The sequence below is a fragment of the Fonsecaea erecta genome (genome assembly GCF_001651985.1).
Source record: "Fonsecaea erecta strain CBS 125763 chromosome Unknown Scaff6, whole genome shotgun sequence".
Classification (NCBI taxonomy): Eukaryota; Fungi; Ascomycota; class Eurotiomycetes; order Chaetothyriales; family Herpotrichiellaceae; genus Fonsecaea; species Fonsecaea erecta.
The window spans coordinates 2,041,915-2,057,605 of NW_017387249.1; the positions used below are offsets into that span (position 1 = coordinate 2,041,915).

General features: G+C 52.5%; 8 protein-coding genes across 8 annotated transcripts; 3 read left to right on the top strand and 5 right to left on the bottom strand.

The window, feature by feature from the left end:
- Positions 1-1,339: 1,339 nt before the first annotated feature.
- AYL99_07764 (hypothetical protein) lies at positions 1,340-2,841 on the bottom strand (the record flags this gene model as incomplete). Its single annotated transcript, XM_018839273.1, has 2 exons — positions 1,340-2,037; positions 2,733-2,841. 2 exons carry the CDS (start codon positions 2,839-2,841, stop codon positions 1,340-1,342), a joined length of 807 nt encoding a protein of 268 aa, XP_018692041.1.
- A 180-nt stretch (positions 2,842-3,021) lies between these two features.
- On the bottom strand, positions 3,022-4,254 carry AYL99_07765 (hypothetical protein; the record flags this gene model as incomplete). Its single annotated transcript, XM_018839274.1, has 1 exon — positions 3,022-4,254. The coding sequence occupies one exon, from the start codon at positions 4,252-4,254 to the stop codon at positions 3,022-3,024; it is 1,233 nt and encodes a 410-aa protein (XP_018692042.1).
- A 404-nt stretch (positions 4,255-4,658) lies between these two features.
- On the bottom strand, positions 4,659-7,108 carry AYL99_07766 (hypothetical protein; the record flags this gene model as incomplete). Its single annotated transcript, XM_018839275.1, has 2 exons — positions 4,659-6,946; positions 7,003-7,108. 2 exons carry the CDS (start codon positions 7,106-7,108, stop codon positions 4,659-4,661), a joined length of 2,394 nt encoding a protein of 797 aa, XP_018692043.1.
- Positions 7,109-7,874: 766 nt separating this feature from the next.
- Positions 7,875-9,488, top strand: AYL99_07767 (hypothetical protein; the record flags this gene model as incomplete). Its single annotated transcript, XM_018839276.1, has 1 exon — positions 7,875-9,488. One exon carries the CDS (start codon positions 7,875-7,877, stop codon positions 9,486-9,488), a length of 1,614 nt encoding a protein of 537 aa, XP_018692044.1.
- An 879-nt stretch (positions 9,489-10,367) lies between these two features.
- AYL99_07768 (histone H2B) lies at positions 10,368-10,912 on the bottom strand (the record flags this gene model as incomplete). The annotated part of the gene is made up of 3 exons (XM_018839277.1): positions 10,368-10,546; positions 10,602-10,673; positions 10,738-10,912. 3 exons carry the CDS (start codon positions 10,910-10,912, stop codon positions 10,368-10,370), a joined length of 426 nt encoding a protein of 141 aa, XP_018692045.1.
- A 710-nt stretch (positions 10,913-11,622) lies between these two features.
- Positions 11,623-12,167, top strand: AYL99_07769 (histone H2A; the record flags this gene model as incomplete). The annotated part of the gene is made up of 3 exons (XM_018839278.1): positions 11,623-11,675; positions 11,773-12,065; positions 12,115-12,167. The coding sequence occupies 3 exons, from the start codon at positions 11,623-11,625 to the stop codon at positions 12,165-12,167; spliced, it is 399 nt and encodes a 132-aa protein (XP_018692046.1).
- A 725-nt stretch (positions 12,168-12,892) lies between these two features.
- Positions 12,893-13,413, bottom strand: AYL99_07770 (hypothetical protein; the record flags this gene model as incomplete). The annotated part of the gene is made up of 4 exons (XM_018839279.1): positions 12,893-12,966; positions 13,025-13,103; positions 13,179-13,311; positions 13,379-13,413. 4 exons carry the CDS (start codon positions 13,411-13,413, stop codon positions 12,893-12,895), a joined length of 321 nt encoding a protein of 106 aa, XP_018692047.1.
- An 857-nt stretch (positions 13,414-14,270) lies between these two features.
- On the top strand, positions 14,271-15,659 carry AYL99_07771 (hypothetical protein; the record flags this gene model as incomplete). Its single annotated transcript, XM_018839280.1, has 5 exons — positions 14,271-14,762; positions 14,813-15,205; positions 15,259-15,441; positions 15,489-15,566; positions 15,621-15,659. 5 exons carry the CDS (start codon positions 14,271-14,273, stop codon positions 15,657-15,659), a joined length of 1,185 nt encoding a protein of 394 aa, XP_018692048.1.
- Between the last annotated feature and the right edge of the window lie 32 nt (positions 15,660-15,691).

Here is a 15,691-nt window from a genome sequence, read left to right on the forward strand (position 1 = left end):
ATCTGGTTGTGCTGGTGGGATTGACGAGCACATGCATACATACATACATACATACATATATCGAGTATATCTCGCCCACGGGTGCGACTGTTTGAATCGGCCAACCGTGAAGCTCGGTGCAGAGTAGGCACACAGGAGGGCGGCATACCAACCATTGTTCACCACGAGGGAAAATGCTCGATCTCCCACAAGAGCCGAGCGGCTTGAGTAGAACGGAACGGATGACTGGCCGGACTTTTCGAAGGAGGCCCGCCTGCAGTACGAGGCTACATGAGGTGTGCACGTGCACACGACGCACGACAGATGTACAGCATGTGTATATGGTTGGCGAGTAATAACTCAGGACAACGGAGAAGGGCAGGGGTGATGTTCTGGGGGCAAGAAGCAAGAAGCCAGGAGGAGACATGATGAATATAGAATCCAGGATTCTGCGGATGGTCCCCCTGTCAATGCTTTGATTAATTCTCGACGTGTGAGGACCGAGCGATTTTTATTTATTTCCTTTGACCTTGTCCCAAGAAAAACAACAAAAGGTAATTAATTAATATACCACACGATTCCGACGCCCAACCCACTCGGCCCGAGCATATACATCCTTCCTTTCCCAGGCCAGTCACAGTCAGTCCATCAATTTGATCGAGCTGGTTAGTTGCATTGAGTCTGGAAGAAAATTGCCCAAGATAGCAAGCAAACAAGCGATTGCCTACAATTACTGGTACGCACTTCCAACAAAGAAGTACAATCTGCGAAAGAAGGAAACGGAAAAGGGGAAGGGAAATAGTTATATATCACTATATACTTATATATATCTTGTACATACCGATCGAGCATGTCATTTCACCAAACCAGTCACTTACATAGGTAGTCGTGCATTACTTACTTGTACTACCTATCCCCCGGCCTGGCCCACGCACGCACGCAAGCACTCCGTAGAAACCACTGGCTTATTAGCCGACTGACCGTGGACAGAAAGAAAGGAGAGAGAAGACGGGAGTTGACACGGGAAGTCCAATGTGTTTCTATAGAAACGGACACACATCTCCGAGAGTTGTGCGGCGTCGCGTAAAAGATAGGATCGCACACATGGGTTTCATTCAACGTCCAAAGTTATTCCAAGTTCATGTACAAGAAGATCAAATGCAATGTAGAAAGGGGGGAAACGGCCCTCGAGGTCTGATATCCTTCATCGGCTCTCGTTCCAGAAGAGAAAAGAAGGGGAGATAGAATGCTCGGAGCCTGACCGATCGAGCGGGAGAAAAAAAAGGCCGTAAAATAGAACGAAGTCGGCAGCACATTCGCAGGGCAGGGAGTGCGATAATCCCCTTCAAATCTCCCTCCTTTAATGGACGACAGTGCCCGTCCACTCAGAACAATCAATCTGTGTGGCCGTACCGACAGCAAGGCCCACGCCACTATTTCCGAAGAATGCCTCCGAAGCGCCGCTGTCGCTGCAGAGGTCAAAGTTGACGTTGGCGCCATACTGGTTGGTACCCGAGAGACCGTTCTGGGCGCACAGCGGGTTCCCGTCGGCCGGGCAGAGGTTGTTGATCATGACCACGATGCTCGTTCCTGCATTGCTGAGGGTGTTACCCGACGAGTCGGTCTCGCCGACCAGCTTCCAGCACGTCCCGCACGCGGGGCCCTGGCCTTGACCCGGTCCAGCGCCATAGAGGTTTTGAGACACAGCCGCGCTGAAGCCTGGCGAGGTGTAGAAGAAGCACGCCGCCGTGTTGGTGTTGCAGTTCGGGGAGCCGAAGCTGTCGCCAGATCCGTAGTGGGTGAACGACGCCTTGTACGTCGGGCCTCCGCTACTGGACGCTGGGCTCGTGGAGGTTGCTGGGTTGCTAGCACTTGTCGGGCTGCTGGACGGAGACGGACTAGGTGAGGCGGGTGGGGCGACCGGTGGTGAAGACGTCGCAGACTGAGATGAAGAAGGAAGGCTGGTAGCTTGCAGGCATTGGGAATAGTAAGGGTTCTGCTCTACGCAGGTCCAGCCTGATGTGCAGGTCACGCCCCCGGTCCAATTGATACCGCCACCTGATGAAAGTGAGTATGTTGGATCATCGAAAGTTATGTCTGTACTCAATACACACACTGTTCCCACGGGCCCTGCGTGGCAGTAGAGCTGGCTGCTGGGCAAGCCAGGGAGAGACACGGGAGGAGGGAGAAAATGATGATTGATTGACGCATTTTGATTCCTGGTACAGCCAAAAGTGAAGGATCCAAGCTTCTGTGATAGACGAAACAGAAAGGACAAGGAGTGAAGTCGCACAGCAAAAAAAAAACGAATGGACCTCGATCGACGAGAGTAAAGAACGGCAGGCTGTTTTCAGCTTGGAGAATCTCAGAGCAGGATGGAAGGCGAGGACAATATATATATATATATATATCGTCCCATCCCCGGAGTTACCTCGAAGAAGACTAACAGGGTGAGGGAATACATACACGCAACAACTAGGGTCGGAATATTGAGCCGAAATATAATGTCGCGTTTATCTCAAACAAAGGCGTTGTGGCACCACGTTTCTCTGCAAAGTCCACGTCAAGACCATGGTACACCATGTCGTCGGCCAGGGTCATCGGGGTAAAAGAGATTGGGGTGGTGGGATCGTGTAGGGAAAAGGAGCATTGCTGATTTGTCCTTAAATCTCCAGGTGCAAAGAATCCCTGTCCTGAAACACAGCGACCCATGTACTTTGTGCATTCCGCTCGCCGAGGCTGAGACTCCGGACGTATTTCGAGAGGCGAGATCTGGCTAAAGGCGAAGAATTCCCACTCAGCCAGATCCACCAATCCCTTGGAGCCACGGTCAAATCTATCCTGAAACTCGATCTTGTCCATGGTCTTAGCGATAGGTTTGCTGATAATCTGGCAGCTGGAGTGAGATCTGTGATAAGATATCGATCTAAGCAAACCAGGCGAGGAATTTCAGAGCACAAGCTTCAAGCAGTTGACTTCACGACCGGCCTGCTCCTTCGTGTTTAACCCCCCAGGGATATCCCAGGACGACCGAATAACACATTAATCCAAGACCATGGTGGCGACGTCTTCACAATATCTCCTTTGCCTTCCAGAAGCGGTCCACCACAAATAGAGGCTGGTCATCCAACTTCTCAGCAAGAACGTGAACCAGCCACAGTCTTTTTGTGTTTCCCAGCCGAAGGCGGCCTCGTCGTAGGCTTTGTCGATGTTTGCCCGCCTGACATTTTGATATGTGCGGAAGGCTTCGTCCAGCCCGCCATCAGACTTGGATCGCATGGCTCGAGCAAACAAGATGGCATCTTCCAAGGCATATGCCGTACTTTCACCTTGCGGGGGCATCGCATGTGCGGCATCTCCTAACAGCATCGTGCGTTTCGAGCACCAATTGCCCCGTGGTGCGAGTTTATAGACGGGGTAGAGAGTCCAGTGATTGGTCGCTGAGATGAGAGGACCGAGAAATTCGATGGCACCGCTGCCAAATTGACTTGTTACGTCGTGCTCAATCCTCTTCTGTTCTGCACCACGAGCCAACCAACCCTCTCTTGACGCAACATCCGCCGTCTCGGTGATGGCTGCCACATACTGTTTCTTTCTCGTGGGCTCGTAGTAGCTGGTCATGAGACTGCCGCGTTGTGACTGACACAATCCTGTGTCTTTCCAGGGGACTTTGGCTCCTTCCTCCAAGTCTGCAAACCCAAACACTGCAGCGATGCCCGTGTACAGCGGTTTCCTGTCTGCATCAACGAGGCTGGATCTAACGAAGGAGTGTATTCCGTCACACCCAAGAAGTAAATTCGCGCTCAATGTTCGACCCTCATCCAGCTGAACTGTCACCTCATTGTCCGTCTCAACGACCTGGACTGGTTTGCAGCCATACTCCAGCGTGACGTTGTCAAGGGCGCTGACGGTCTCTGTAAGTGACCGAACTAAGTCTGCGCGTTGAATTCTGAGTCCCTTGAAGGCAGGGTCGCCAACTCCGGGCCCGTTGTCATCCGTGAAGGCAATCTCACCGAGTTTCGCGCCGGTGTAGATTGTGAACAGCTCGATCTTATCTATGTCCGCTCCCAAACTTCTTGCTCGAATCTGTGATAGCGCTCCAAGGTGGTGCAGACAGCGTAGGGCGTTCGGGGTCAGCCCAACAGCGCCGCCGATGGTGGAGGGCTCTGGGCGAATTTCAACAATGGTAATATGTGGCTTTTCGGGAAGCCATTTTGTGAGAGCCAGGGCTGAGGCCAGGCCAGCGATGCCAGCTCCGGCGATTACAATGTTCATCATGGATGGCGGATACGGAGGAGGACATGTTGCTCAGATGAGATAAAACGGCTTGCTTTATACCCTGCCACACATTAGCTGAAGCTTCAAATGTCTAGAAATCTACTGTAAAGTTCAGGTCAAAGTGTGGGCATCTTCCGAAAGTGGCAGGCCACCGTATTCGCAGCTGCTCTATTGGCTGGTGTTTGTAACTGTTACAGCAGACCGTCGTACTCGTAATCCAGCAAAGTCTCCTCGACCAGCCGCGACAGATTCTATCTCCCTCAGAGCTAAGCCGCAGGCAGAAATTCTTGCAGGATGCTGTGCACATGCACTTGTTGTGAACAAATCCCGGAACCGTCAGTATCTGTCAACACAGGTTTAGACTGGTAGTCCAACCATCATCGACAACCTGCCGTGGTGTTTTAACCCAATCCAGCCCTGGTGGTCTTGACGACGTGCTTGATAGCCTCCAGGCTGCCTTTGTTTCCAATAGCACCTAGCCCGACGCCTTCTACCCAGCCCATTTTCTCTAGCATCGCCCGACCTTTGTTGTCTGCACCGAGCTCTGGGGCAGAAGCTCCGACAACATCACCATTCATGTACGTAGCTCCAGACGCTGCTCCGCCACCGCCTCTTCTCGTCCTCGCAGAGCCAGATGTGGGAGTAGCGCGAGACTTGTAGGAACTAAGTCGTTGCTTCGGGAAGAACTTTCTCAGGCTCATCAAGGCGTCGATCTCCCAGACTGTGTCAATCGTGTATCTCGGAGTGTGCGGGCCCTTGCTCAACACAGGGTATCGCCCGATGCCATGACCATCCTTGCCCTCCGACTTCGACTGTAGTTTGAGCGACTTAGCAAGCCGATGGACGGAAGCACGAGTTGCTGAATCCATCGGGGCCAACTTCAACGTGGTGACTTCCTCAATGAGAAACTGTCGAATTTCTGCTTTGATAGCGACAGGGTGACTGCGTTCGGACGCCTCGAGGAGAGCGGCCTCACGCTCCAGTAGTTTCTCGCGCTTGCGGGAAGCCTTCTTTTCTCGGTCTTTATTCCAGGTACTGCGCAGGCGCTCGGCAAGTTCCTCATCCTCGACACCGAGGTCGAAAGGCAAGTCCGACTTGCGTCCTTTCTTCTTAGGTCGGAGACTGGGTCGATCAAAATCCATGATGTCGAACGCACCATATGGGTCCTGGTCAAGAGCGTCGGCGAAGGCTGCTGCAGATGGGAAAGTATCACGCCCGCGTCTATTTTTCTTCGACTTGACGCGGCTGGAAATATGCCTCTTCGAAGAAAACGGGGTGAACCCGTCGTCATCGCCGTCGTCGTCGTCGTCGTCGTCATCATCATCATCGTCATCATCTTCCTCAAAATGCCCATCGAACAAGAGCAGCTCGTCACCACCCATACCCAGCTCTTCCTGCTTCGCCAACGCTCGAGCGATCTGCTCATCTGTCATCCGCGCGGTATGATCGAGTATGCGTTCATTTTCCTCATTCTCGGATTCTATATCGTCATTGAGATCATCCAACAGCTCGTCAGTGTCCGAGGACTCAGAATCTCCCGAGTCTTCTGTGAGCTCTTGGATTTTCATCGCCCGAATTTCCTCGAAGATGCGAATCTCCTCGACAGCAGAGGCCGAGTTCAACTTTCCGTGGGGAACCCAGCGAGGATCACTGGAGTCTTTGCCAAGTGGGCTGACGAGATACTGTGGACCGCTTGGACGGGTGCGATGTCGCAGAACATGGCTGACCTCAATGATTTCCTCGTCCGTCGTGCTGAAATCATCGAAATCTTGCAGATCACTTGAGTTCCAATCGATCGCTTCCTTAACGCCGGTAGATCTTTTGGCAACTTTACTTGGTTTTTGGGGTCGCAGGTGGACCTTGTGCTCAGCGGCGCCATCGAAGAACCGGAAATGCTCAGTTCTCCTTCCAGTCTTGACCGAGTGCTTGCCTTCAGGGAGTTCGTCGTCGTCGCTGTCATCGTCGACCGCTAAGTTTGCAATGTAATCATTGATGATGGCTTCTTCCTCTTCTCGTTTCTGAGAGCTCTCTTGTCGACCTCGGAGGCGACCACGTCGGTCGAAGGTTTTGTCCTGAGGCGGGGGCAAAATGTTGTTGAACTTGTCCAAACCAGATGAGCTGGAGTCGCGGGTGGCGACACCAACTGGTGCGGGAGAACTTTGCGCTGGGGGCTTTGCGTCAACAGGCCTGGGTTCAGGAGGAGCTGTAGGCTTGGAGCTGGAGAGGGACGCGTTTTTAACAGTCTTTGCTGGAGGATTGCGTCGGCCGGCAAAAATGATCTCTTCGGAGGACTGCGACGAAACCGAGTCTTTCCTTGTACGGGGCTCACGTCCACTCAACTCAACCGTGGTCTCCTTGTGATTAGCGGGTTGTTCATTGCCCGACGCAGTTGGTCCAGTCTCCTTCTTTTGTGCTTGCTTGTCCGAGCTTTCTTCAGCTCCCGTTGTTTCCCTCGGGGTTTGTTCATTGTCTTTCGCGACTGTGGCTAGGTCATCTTGCTTCAGATCTCCCGCACTGACGAATGTGATTCTCTGTTCCCTGAGGCGTGTAGAAGCCCAGGACATAGCATGGCGCTCGGTGTTCCGGGCCGTTTGAGCCATGCTTAACACGTTGTTGAGAGGATGAGGAGAATTGGAGTCTGAGAAATCTTGCCAGTCTTGAACAAGACCACGGTGGAAGGCAGTAGGCCCTAGGTCATCTTGTCAGGACGCACAGAGCAAAGAGCAAGGCGTGCGGTCGCGGTACCTTTGCTGGAAGAACTTGACTGGCCCTGGCGCCATGGCGATTGTGAGTGATTCTGCTGTGTCCCATTGTGTTTCTTCCGGGCTTGTGCTCGTTGACGAGGACCCATGGTGGGTGGGGTGCACAGAAGATGAGGCAAGTTGCCCCTCTCTGACAGCGAGCTTCAGGTAATGATCGTTGCTAAGAAGTGAACATTATAGGGCCAACAAGGTAGGAAATACAGAGGATTTGATACTGGCAAGCTATTCAGCAAGTGTCCCTGTGAATCATGCCTGCAGGAGAAGAGTCATGTTTTGATGCTTAAGAGAAGAATTGGGGGTTCTGTCCTAGCCTGAATGACGCTCGTAGGCACAACGTGCCCGCAAATTCCACCAGTCGCGCTTCACCTGCCCGTCCTGGTGGGCCCTAAAGCGGTCGAATAGGCGAATCCGCCCCCCAGAGCTCCAGAGCAAGCCTGGTGATCAGTCTTAGCAAGGCTACGTCCGATGGGCTTCCACTTATGCCTGCACCCTGACTGCGGTGAAAGTCACCTTGCACCACCTCCAGCCGCGCCACTACCTCAGCAAGCTTGCCGTATACCCATATACTATCGTTAGAACTGTCCAAGAAACCGTTACTTGCTCAAGTTCCCTGCCTACCTAGACGTCGGCAACCTGGAATCCCTCCGAGATCTGTTTGCAACCTGGCACTCGTCCGCATCACTAGACTCGTCACCGATACTCCCTGAGTTCAAGCAGGAGGACGATGACTCTCTGATCCTGCTGCCTCCAACGAGCCGATTCCCTGCCCAGGCGTTCACGCCGTTTGGTGCTCTCCTATATGCGATATCCTCTGGTCTTCAGAGCATCCCTATCCCTTTCCAGACCCAAGGCGCCATGAATGGCGTCGACGTTAAGCGCTTTGTGCGCTTATTCTACGACCCTCCCCCAAAATATGATGATATGTCTGGGACCTCCATATGGCTGCTGGGGAAGGAATACCAGGCTGCGCCGCCTAAGCCAGTAACCACGACGGACCACGATGACGTGGTTGAAGTCGAGTCCCCCTCAGACTCTCATGACCCTTCTGATGCCAGTGCTCTGTCGTCCACAACAGATCAACCACCACAGCAGCAGTCTCATGAGTCCCAGTCGCAGAACACAAGCAGTTTTGACGATGCCCAGCATGTGACGGGAGGAAACAACCTGCCGTCATTGTCGAATGACCCTTCCGATCGAGGATGGCCCATCACCTTTCTTGACGACTTCGAATCTCGGATATGGATGACCTATCGTTCCAACTTTACGCCCATCCCTCGATCACAAGAGCCCGGTTCTGCTGTATCCTTATCCTTCTCCGTTCGCCTACGCAATTTTACCGAGAGAGATGGCTTCAGTAGCGACACCGGCTGGGGATGCATGATACGATCGGGACAATCTCTTTTGGCCAACGCCCTGGTCATGCTCCATCTAGGCCGGGATTGGCGACGACCTCACGCATCATCTCCCTCGAGCGATCCCCGCCCCGACTCGCCTCCCTTCACCCAAACGCAAAGTGAAGCCTCCATCCTTTCCCTCTTCGCCGACACACCCCTTGCCCCCTTTTCCATTCACCGCTTCGTTCAACACGGCGCATCAGCGTGCGGCACACATCCCGGCCAATGGTTCGGCCCTTCTGCCACAGCTTCGTGCATCAAAGAGCTTTCTGCCGAATGTGCTGCCGCAGGACTACGAGTATACGTGACACCGTCCGCGAGCGAAGTATACGAAGACAAGTTCCGCAACATTGCACGCGCCTCTGCTACGGATCTCACCATTAAACCAACGTTGATACTTCTGGGAATAAGGCTAGGACTAGATCGAATTACACCCGTCTATCATGAAGCACTCAAAAGTAGCCTCACATACCCTCAGTCAATTGGTATCGCAGGTGGCCGACCCTCCTCCTCCCACTACTTCATTGGCTGTCAAGGAGATCTCTTTTTCTACCTCGACCCGCACGAAACCCGCCCTGCCCTGCAGCATCACGCTGACCCCAACGAATACACCGAGGAAGAGATCTCCACATGCCACACGCGCCGTCTTCGTGGGTTGAGGATAAGTGAGATGGATCCATCTATGCTTATTGGCTTCCTCATCAAGGACGAGCAAGATTGGGAAGACTGGAAGAGGAGGATAAGGGAGGTCAAAGGTAAGGCGATCGTGTCGGTCTTTGACAAAGAGCCCCCTGTGCCAGGGGAAACGAAGGAGAGGAAGGAGGCAGTGGACGAGGTGCAGACATTTGATGACGAGGACGAGGAGGATGATGAGACGGTGACTGTCACAGGGAAGGAGGACGAACAAGCCAGACCCGAGGGCGAGGGAGATGAAGACGTCATCAAAGTCGACCACAAGGCGGAAGGAGAAGGACAAAGCGATACGATCCATGTTGGTCTCGATACCTCTGCGTCAAGTGAGCCTGTCAAAATTGACGCTCCCGTGGCAAGGGAAGACACAGTCAAGGCCCTTTGACCGCAGAAAGTCGCGTCTGTCTGGGTGATGATGAGTACGATGATGCTACGCATGATGAGACTACAGCAACTACTAGTACGGCTAATGGACGGGTTTCGGGCGCTGTGGAGTAAGTAGTCCGGATCATGGACCAGAGGAAATGGGCAACAACTATACGAGAGCGAAGTGTTTCCCTCAATCTCGCCGCCGTCGGTGTTTGCTGGTCGGAATGTGAATTGGTTTCCATTATTCTTGGTCGTGCTCGGGGAGGAGGAAAGCATGTCTGCCCACATGCGGCGGTTGGTCCTCCAACAAGATCAATTGTTTTTACTTGGTTCACCGCGCGCGCGCGAACGAACGCTCTTCCTCTCAACTCTCTCTCTACCGTCATTCTTCTGCGAGACGCTGTGGCCAACAGTTCCTATTCCTTTTTATGTTCACGTGGATCATGTCAAATACGTGGCGCCCTTAGCGCGCAATTCCATAGAACGCGTACCAAAACATTGGAAATCTAAAGCTCCAATCGTGCAGACTTTACACACAACCACAGCAGACACAAAAGACTGTATTGGTTTGATTTCATGCTTTCAATTCGGATGTCTCACAAACCAGGCAAGCTGGATACCTGAGACCTCATGCTTCAGCGTGGTGAATATTGTACATAGCGCGAAAGCTTCTCTCTGTAGAGACTCATAAAGCATGATTGCTGTTGATGAGCAAGCATGACCGTGGACAGCTCATCACATTGTCAATAATCCCCGATTCCCATGACGCATCGTAATGTGTTGACAAAAACCCATTTCAACACCGTTGTTCCGTTTGTGCCCACAACCCCATTTGCAGAAAAGACACGCAAAAGCCAACCAAGAACCAATCATCCCCATGAATGTGAAACACCAATTACTTGCTTTGGGAGGAGTATTTGGTGACGGCCTTGGTGCCCTCAGACACGGCATGCTTGGCAAGTTCACCAGGCAGGATCAGTCTGACGGACGTCTGGATCTCTCGGGAGGAGATTGTGGACTTCTTGTTGTAGGCAGCAAGCTTGGAGGCTTCAGTGGCGACACGCTCGAAGATGTCTGCGACAAAATGTTAGATGACACATTGTTCAATTGAAGACGCGTTTTGGCTTACCGTTGACGAAAGAGTTCAAGATGGACATGGCGCGGTTGGAGATACCAGTGTCAGGGTGGACTTGCTTGAGGACTAAAAGACGCGTCAGTGTCTGGAGGCAAACGCCGCAATTGACGCGGTGATTGTGGAATCGTACCTTTGTAAATGTACGAGGAGTAGGTCTCCTTTCGGGTCTTGCCTCGCTTCTTCTTGTCGCCAGAAGGAGCGGCGGCGGTCTTCTTGCCAGCTTCCTTCTTCTCGGCAGCGGGAGCCTTTCCAGCAGGGGCCTTACCGCCAGTGGTGGGTTTCTTCTCAGCAGCTTTTGGGGCCATTTTTGATGATTGATTTGAATGCGCAAAAAGCGACAATAGATGAAAGAAGTAGTAAGTGGGATGAAATTGATGGATGAAACCGGATGAGCGTGAGAAGTGATGGATGGATGAAGAAGGAAGGAAAGATGGAAGTGTGAAAGGTGGGTGACGGCGACTCTTATACCAGGCGCAAGTGCGAGAGGGAGGGCGCGGGTTGATGCGAAGTGGCAGACGCAGGCATCTCTCCCTGGGGGGTTGATCCAGGTAACAGATTGCGCGATTTGCCGGGCGTATTGTTATTGTGTCGATTTTGTTGATTTTTGAACCAGTCAGATCGCAGGATCACGGTGCTTGGCGGAAAGATATGGTAACGCGATGTAATGCTGGTGCGTATTGTCAAACTCATCAGAAAAGTCATTTTTGATCATTCCCGTCCTCGCGCCACGATTGGTCAAACCCCGGCTCCGTGATCCAAAGCGCTCCTCTCCCGCTGCAGCTTTCATCACAAGTTCTCCAAGGTTGATCTGGAGGCGCGACTCTTCTGCCCACCACCCGCATCGCCGCCTATCCTCACTCCTTTATAATTGCCCTTCCCTCCCACCTTCCATCATCGCTTCCTTCTCTCTTTTCATCCATCGTCAACGCAAGTTTCCATCTCGCATTTGCTTCAGCATTCCGTCACTTCATTTCACAACCCAAACCCAACTTTCAATACCATCCACTCTATCAAAATGACTGGCGGAAAATCTGGTGGCAAAGCCTCTGGCTCCAAGAGCGCTCAATCGTAAGTTATCTCTCCAAGCCTGTCGTATCACTTCAGATTCGACGTGCTGCCTCATCACTCCAATTGCCTCTGAAATATGATGCTAACTCTAACGCAGCCGATCCTCCAAGGCGGGTCTTGCATTCCCTGTCGGCCGTGTCCACCGTCTCCTGCGAAAGGGCAACTATGCTCAGCGTGTCGGTGCCGGTGCTCCCGTCTACCTCGCCGCCGTGCTTGAGTACCTTGCGGCTGAAATCCTTGAACTTGCCGGCAACGCTGCCCGTGACAACAAGAAGACCCGTATCATCCCGCGTCATCTTCAATTGGCCATCCGAAACGATGAGGAGTTGAACAAGCTGCTTGGTCACGTCACAATCGCCCAAGGTGGTGTTTTGCCCAACATTCACCAAAGTACGTCTACCCAAGATATCACACTTGCGCATGATACTGACTGCCACAGACTTGCTGCCAAAGAAGACCACCAAGGGCAAGAACCCCAGCCAGGAGCTGTAAGCTCACAGTGCAAATTCTTTCTGAACTTGGATTTTGAATGGGAGTTTCACGACAAATGCGATCACAACGTGGGGTTTCAGGGGTTGGGCTGGCCAGGTTTCACAGGCCTTGTTTTCAGAGTTTGTGCTCTATCATCGGACGGCAGGGTTGTGTACATTATGCTCATGGCATACCTACTATCATCACGAACACGGATAGGAATGCAAGACGGGGCATGAGACATGCAAAGGGCAAAGCAAATGGTTTTGCCAATGGCGATCATTAGACAGCAAATCGAATGATCCAAACTGAAGGCAATTCATAAAAACTTCCTCTTTCCATTCTGTTTAGCGTATGAATAGCGAGTAGTGAGTAGATTGCTTGAGGAATCGTGGTCAGAATATTGGCCGACGCGCAATTTCACTTGGGCAAAGTAAACAACATTGGATGCAAACGCGTCTGGACAACGTGCGCAATCACGAAGAAGGCGATATGGGAATCAATTCACAAGAATCAGGACCACGAGCAGTCCACGGCCAGCAATGGCGGCTCCTCTCAATTGTAATACATTCCCAGCGCGTCAATGTTCGAGAGATGGATTCAAACAAGGATTCGAGGACTTGGGGGCGTTACGCTCTCTTGAGCTCTTTTCGCACGTCAGTCCTTGCGGTGAAATGAGCATTTCTTCCGCTCTTTGCGACAGTATGTACAAGTTCTCCTTCTATCCATGACTAGCTTAGACCACCTCATAACCTCTTGACAAACTCTCTTGATGGTGGCGGCAGGTCTGGGGCGGGCAAATTTCGTTCATATTTTGAGCCTGCAATCACACCAGATCAGTGAAACGACAATGAGCAGGTCCTACGGGGGAATCTCACCTCCTGGAGCAGTGGGTGGTCTGTAGGGGTCGGGATGCTTCCATTTCTGTAGCAGCTTTTCTGTCTCGTTGAAGAGGATCTGGTTCCCCCCACGGGTCAGCTAGGTGCTCTGTACCCCCAAGTGCTAGATTCATCTTGGAGAATGTCCACGTACTCTTTGTTGCCTTGGGTCTGTGATGTTTCTGTTCGCATCAAAAAGTGACCGGATGTAGACTGCTTGACCGCGCCACAGGTTTCGTTGCACGGCCCAGTCAAGTGCAAGCTTCAGCGACCGCCGGTAGAGGTGCCTGTGACCGTTGAGTGAGCCAAGCTGGCCAACGGTGTGTGACTCTGTGTCCTTCTTCATGTACTCACCGGACAGCCTTGACGTGAGGACTGATAGAAGTCATGCTGGATGGTCCTGGGATCTGTCCCCGACACTCGCTCAATCAATAAGAAAAAGTCAACTGCCACAGCCAGGTCGCGCACAGCCGGCTGCTCCCCTAAATGTCCAACCTGTCGCTTCTGTGTTTATGTCGACAGCTCGACGTCTTATTGACAGGCTTCGTTGAGTGTGTAATTGAGGTGAGTCGATTGGAGATGCAAGTTGCACCCTACGCAGGCTTGGCGCCGAAGCTCTTTGCCGGTTCCCGCTGCTCTCTGTGCTCTCTCTGTTGGGGTGCAGTTCCAGGGTGGAGCATCTAGCCGACTGCGCCTGCGCGACTTTTCCACCCTGGACGTCAGTCGGTGCGTACCTATGCCCACCGCAGCCCAATTAGAGCTCTCAAAGAGCTTTCCCTTCCCAGTCTACATACGAAATCAAAAGGTCGATCCCTCCGCCTCTTTTCTTCTGAGGTGACAACATACTTGTCAGGAAGTGCTTCTTTTCTCTGCTTTCCTCTCATTCTCTTTTGTACAAAGTGGCGGTGTATCCGCCTTGCATGCTACAGCCTTGAGCTCCTTCGCTCTCTGGAGCATCGATTGACCTCTTTGAGTTCTTTGGACCACGGTCGCTAGACCACGTTCTAATATGGCTTCTCTGCGGCTTCGACGGACGTCAGCTTTGGGTCCTGTGCTTGCACTCCCAAGATGCGGTCAGTCTCTACGCACTCGCACCCTCACTACTTTCAGGTCGCACGCGGCGTCTCGGCCACTCTGCCTTTCGAGCTTGCGATCGTCCACCGTGCCAACGTACACCTCCCTCTCGAGGTATCAGCAATTCAGTACCTCTCCCACTCGCTATGAAACAGTTGTCAAGGTGCCGCAGATGGCGGAGTCCATTTCCGAAGGTACCCTCAGCAGTTTCTCGAAACAAGTGGGTGATTACGTCGAGCAAGACGAGGAGATTGCGTCGATCGAGACAGACAAGATTGACGTCTCTGTCAATGCTCCGGAAGCTGGCACGATAAAAGAGTTCCTCGTCAATGAGGGAGACACTGTGACTGTCGGACAGGAAATAGCAAAGCTTGAACCCGGTGGCGGAGGCGGCGGAGGTGCCAAAGAAGCAAAGGAAGAGCCCAAGGAACCCGCTTCGAAAGAGCAACCAACAAGCTCGGATCCTGAACCAAAGAAGGAAGAGCCAAAGAAGGAAGAGCCAAAGAAAGAAGAGCCGCCTCCATCTCCTCCCAAGAAGGAGGACAAGCCTGCTCCTCCCAAGGAAGAGAAGAAGTCCGCGCCACCCAAAGAAGAGAAGAAATCGGACGACTCGAAAGCTGGAATTGAGTCGCCATTCGGTAAAGGCACGAGAAACGAGAACAGGGTACGTTTGGATATGGCACGATGTACGTCACAGGCGCTAACTCGGCCCAGGTCAAAATGAATCGCATGCGTCTGAGGATTGCGGAGCGCCTCAAGCAGTCGCAGAACACGGCAGCTTCATTAACTACGTTCAATGAGGTGGATATGTCCAACATCATGGAGTTCCGGAAGAAGTATAAGGATGAGGTCTTGAAGAATACTGGAGTGAAACTGGGCTTCATGAGCGCATTTGCCAAGGCTAGCATTCTAGCCATGAGAGACGTGCCTACTGTCAACGCATCCATCGAGGGTCCTGGTGGTGGTGACACCATCGTATACCGAGATTTTGTGGACATCAGCGTTGCGGTGGCCACACCTAAAGGCTTGGTGACCCCCGTGGTTCGAAATGCGGAGAGTTTGGAGATGGTTGAGATAGAGAAAGCCATCGCAGATCTAGGCAAGAAGGTGAAGTGGTCAGCATCCCCGTGTTTAGATCTCCTACTGACTCCGGAGCACAGGCTCGCGACGGAAAGCTCACCATCGAAGACATGGCTGGTGGCACTTTCACCATCAGCAACGGAGGCGTCTTCGGTTCGATGATGGGAACACCCATCATCAATCTGCCTCAAACCGCGGTTCTCGGGCTGCATGCCATCAAGGAGCGAGCGGTGGTCGTCAATGGCAAAATAGAAATCAGACCGGTGAGTTTGCCGTTGCTTGACGAGTACCAAGCACTAAAACTGTCTAGATGATGTACCTTGCACTCACCTACGATCATCGACTGCTGGATGGAAGAGAGGCCGTCACATTCTTGGTGAAGATCAAGGTAAGGCTCGATCAATTCCAGTCGTTTACTATTCTGTTCTAACATTTGTGGTAGGAATACATAGAAGACCCGCGGAAAATGCTTATTGCATAGTCTCCAGCTTGATGCAAACTCCACCATGGGGT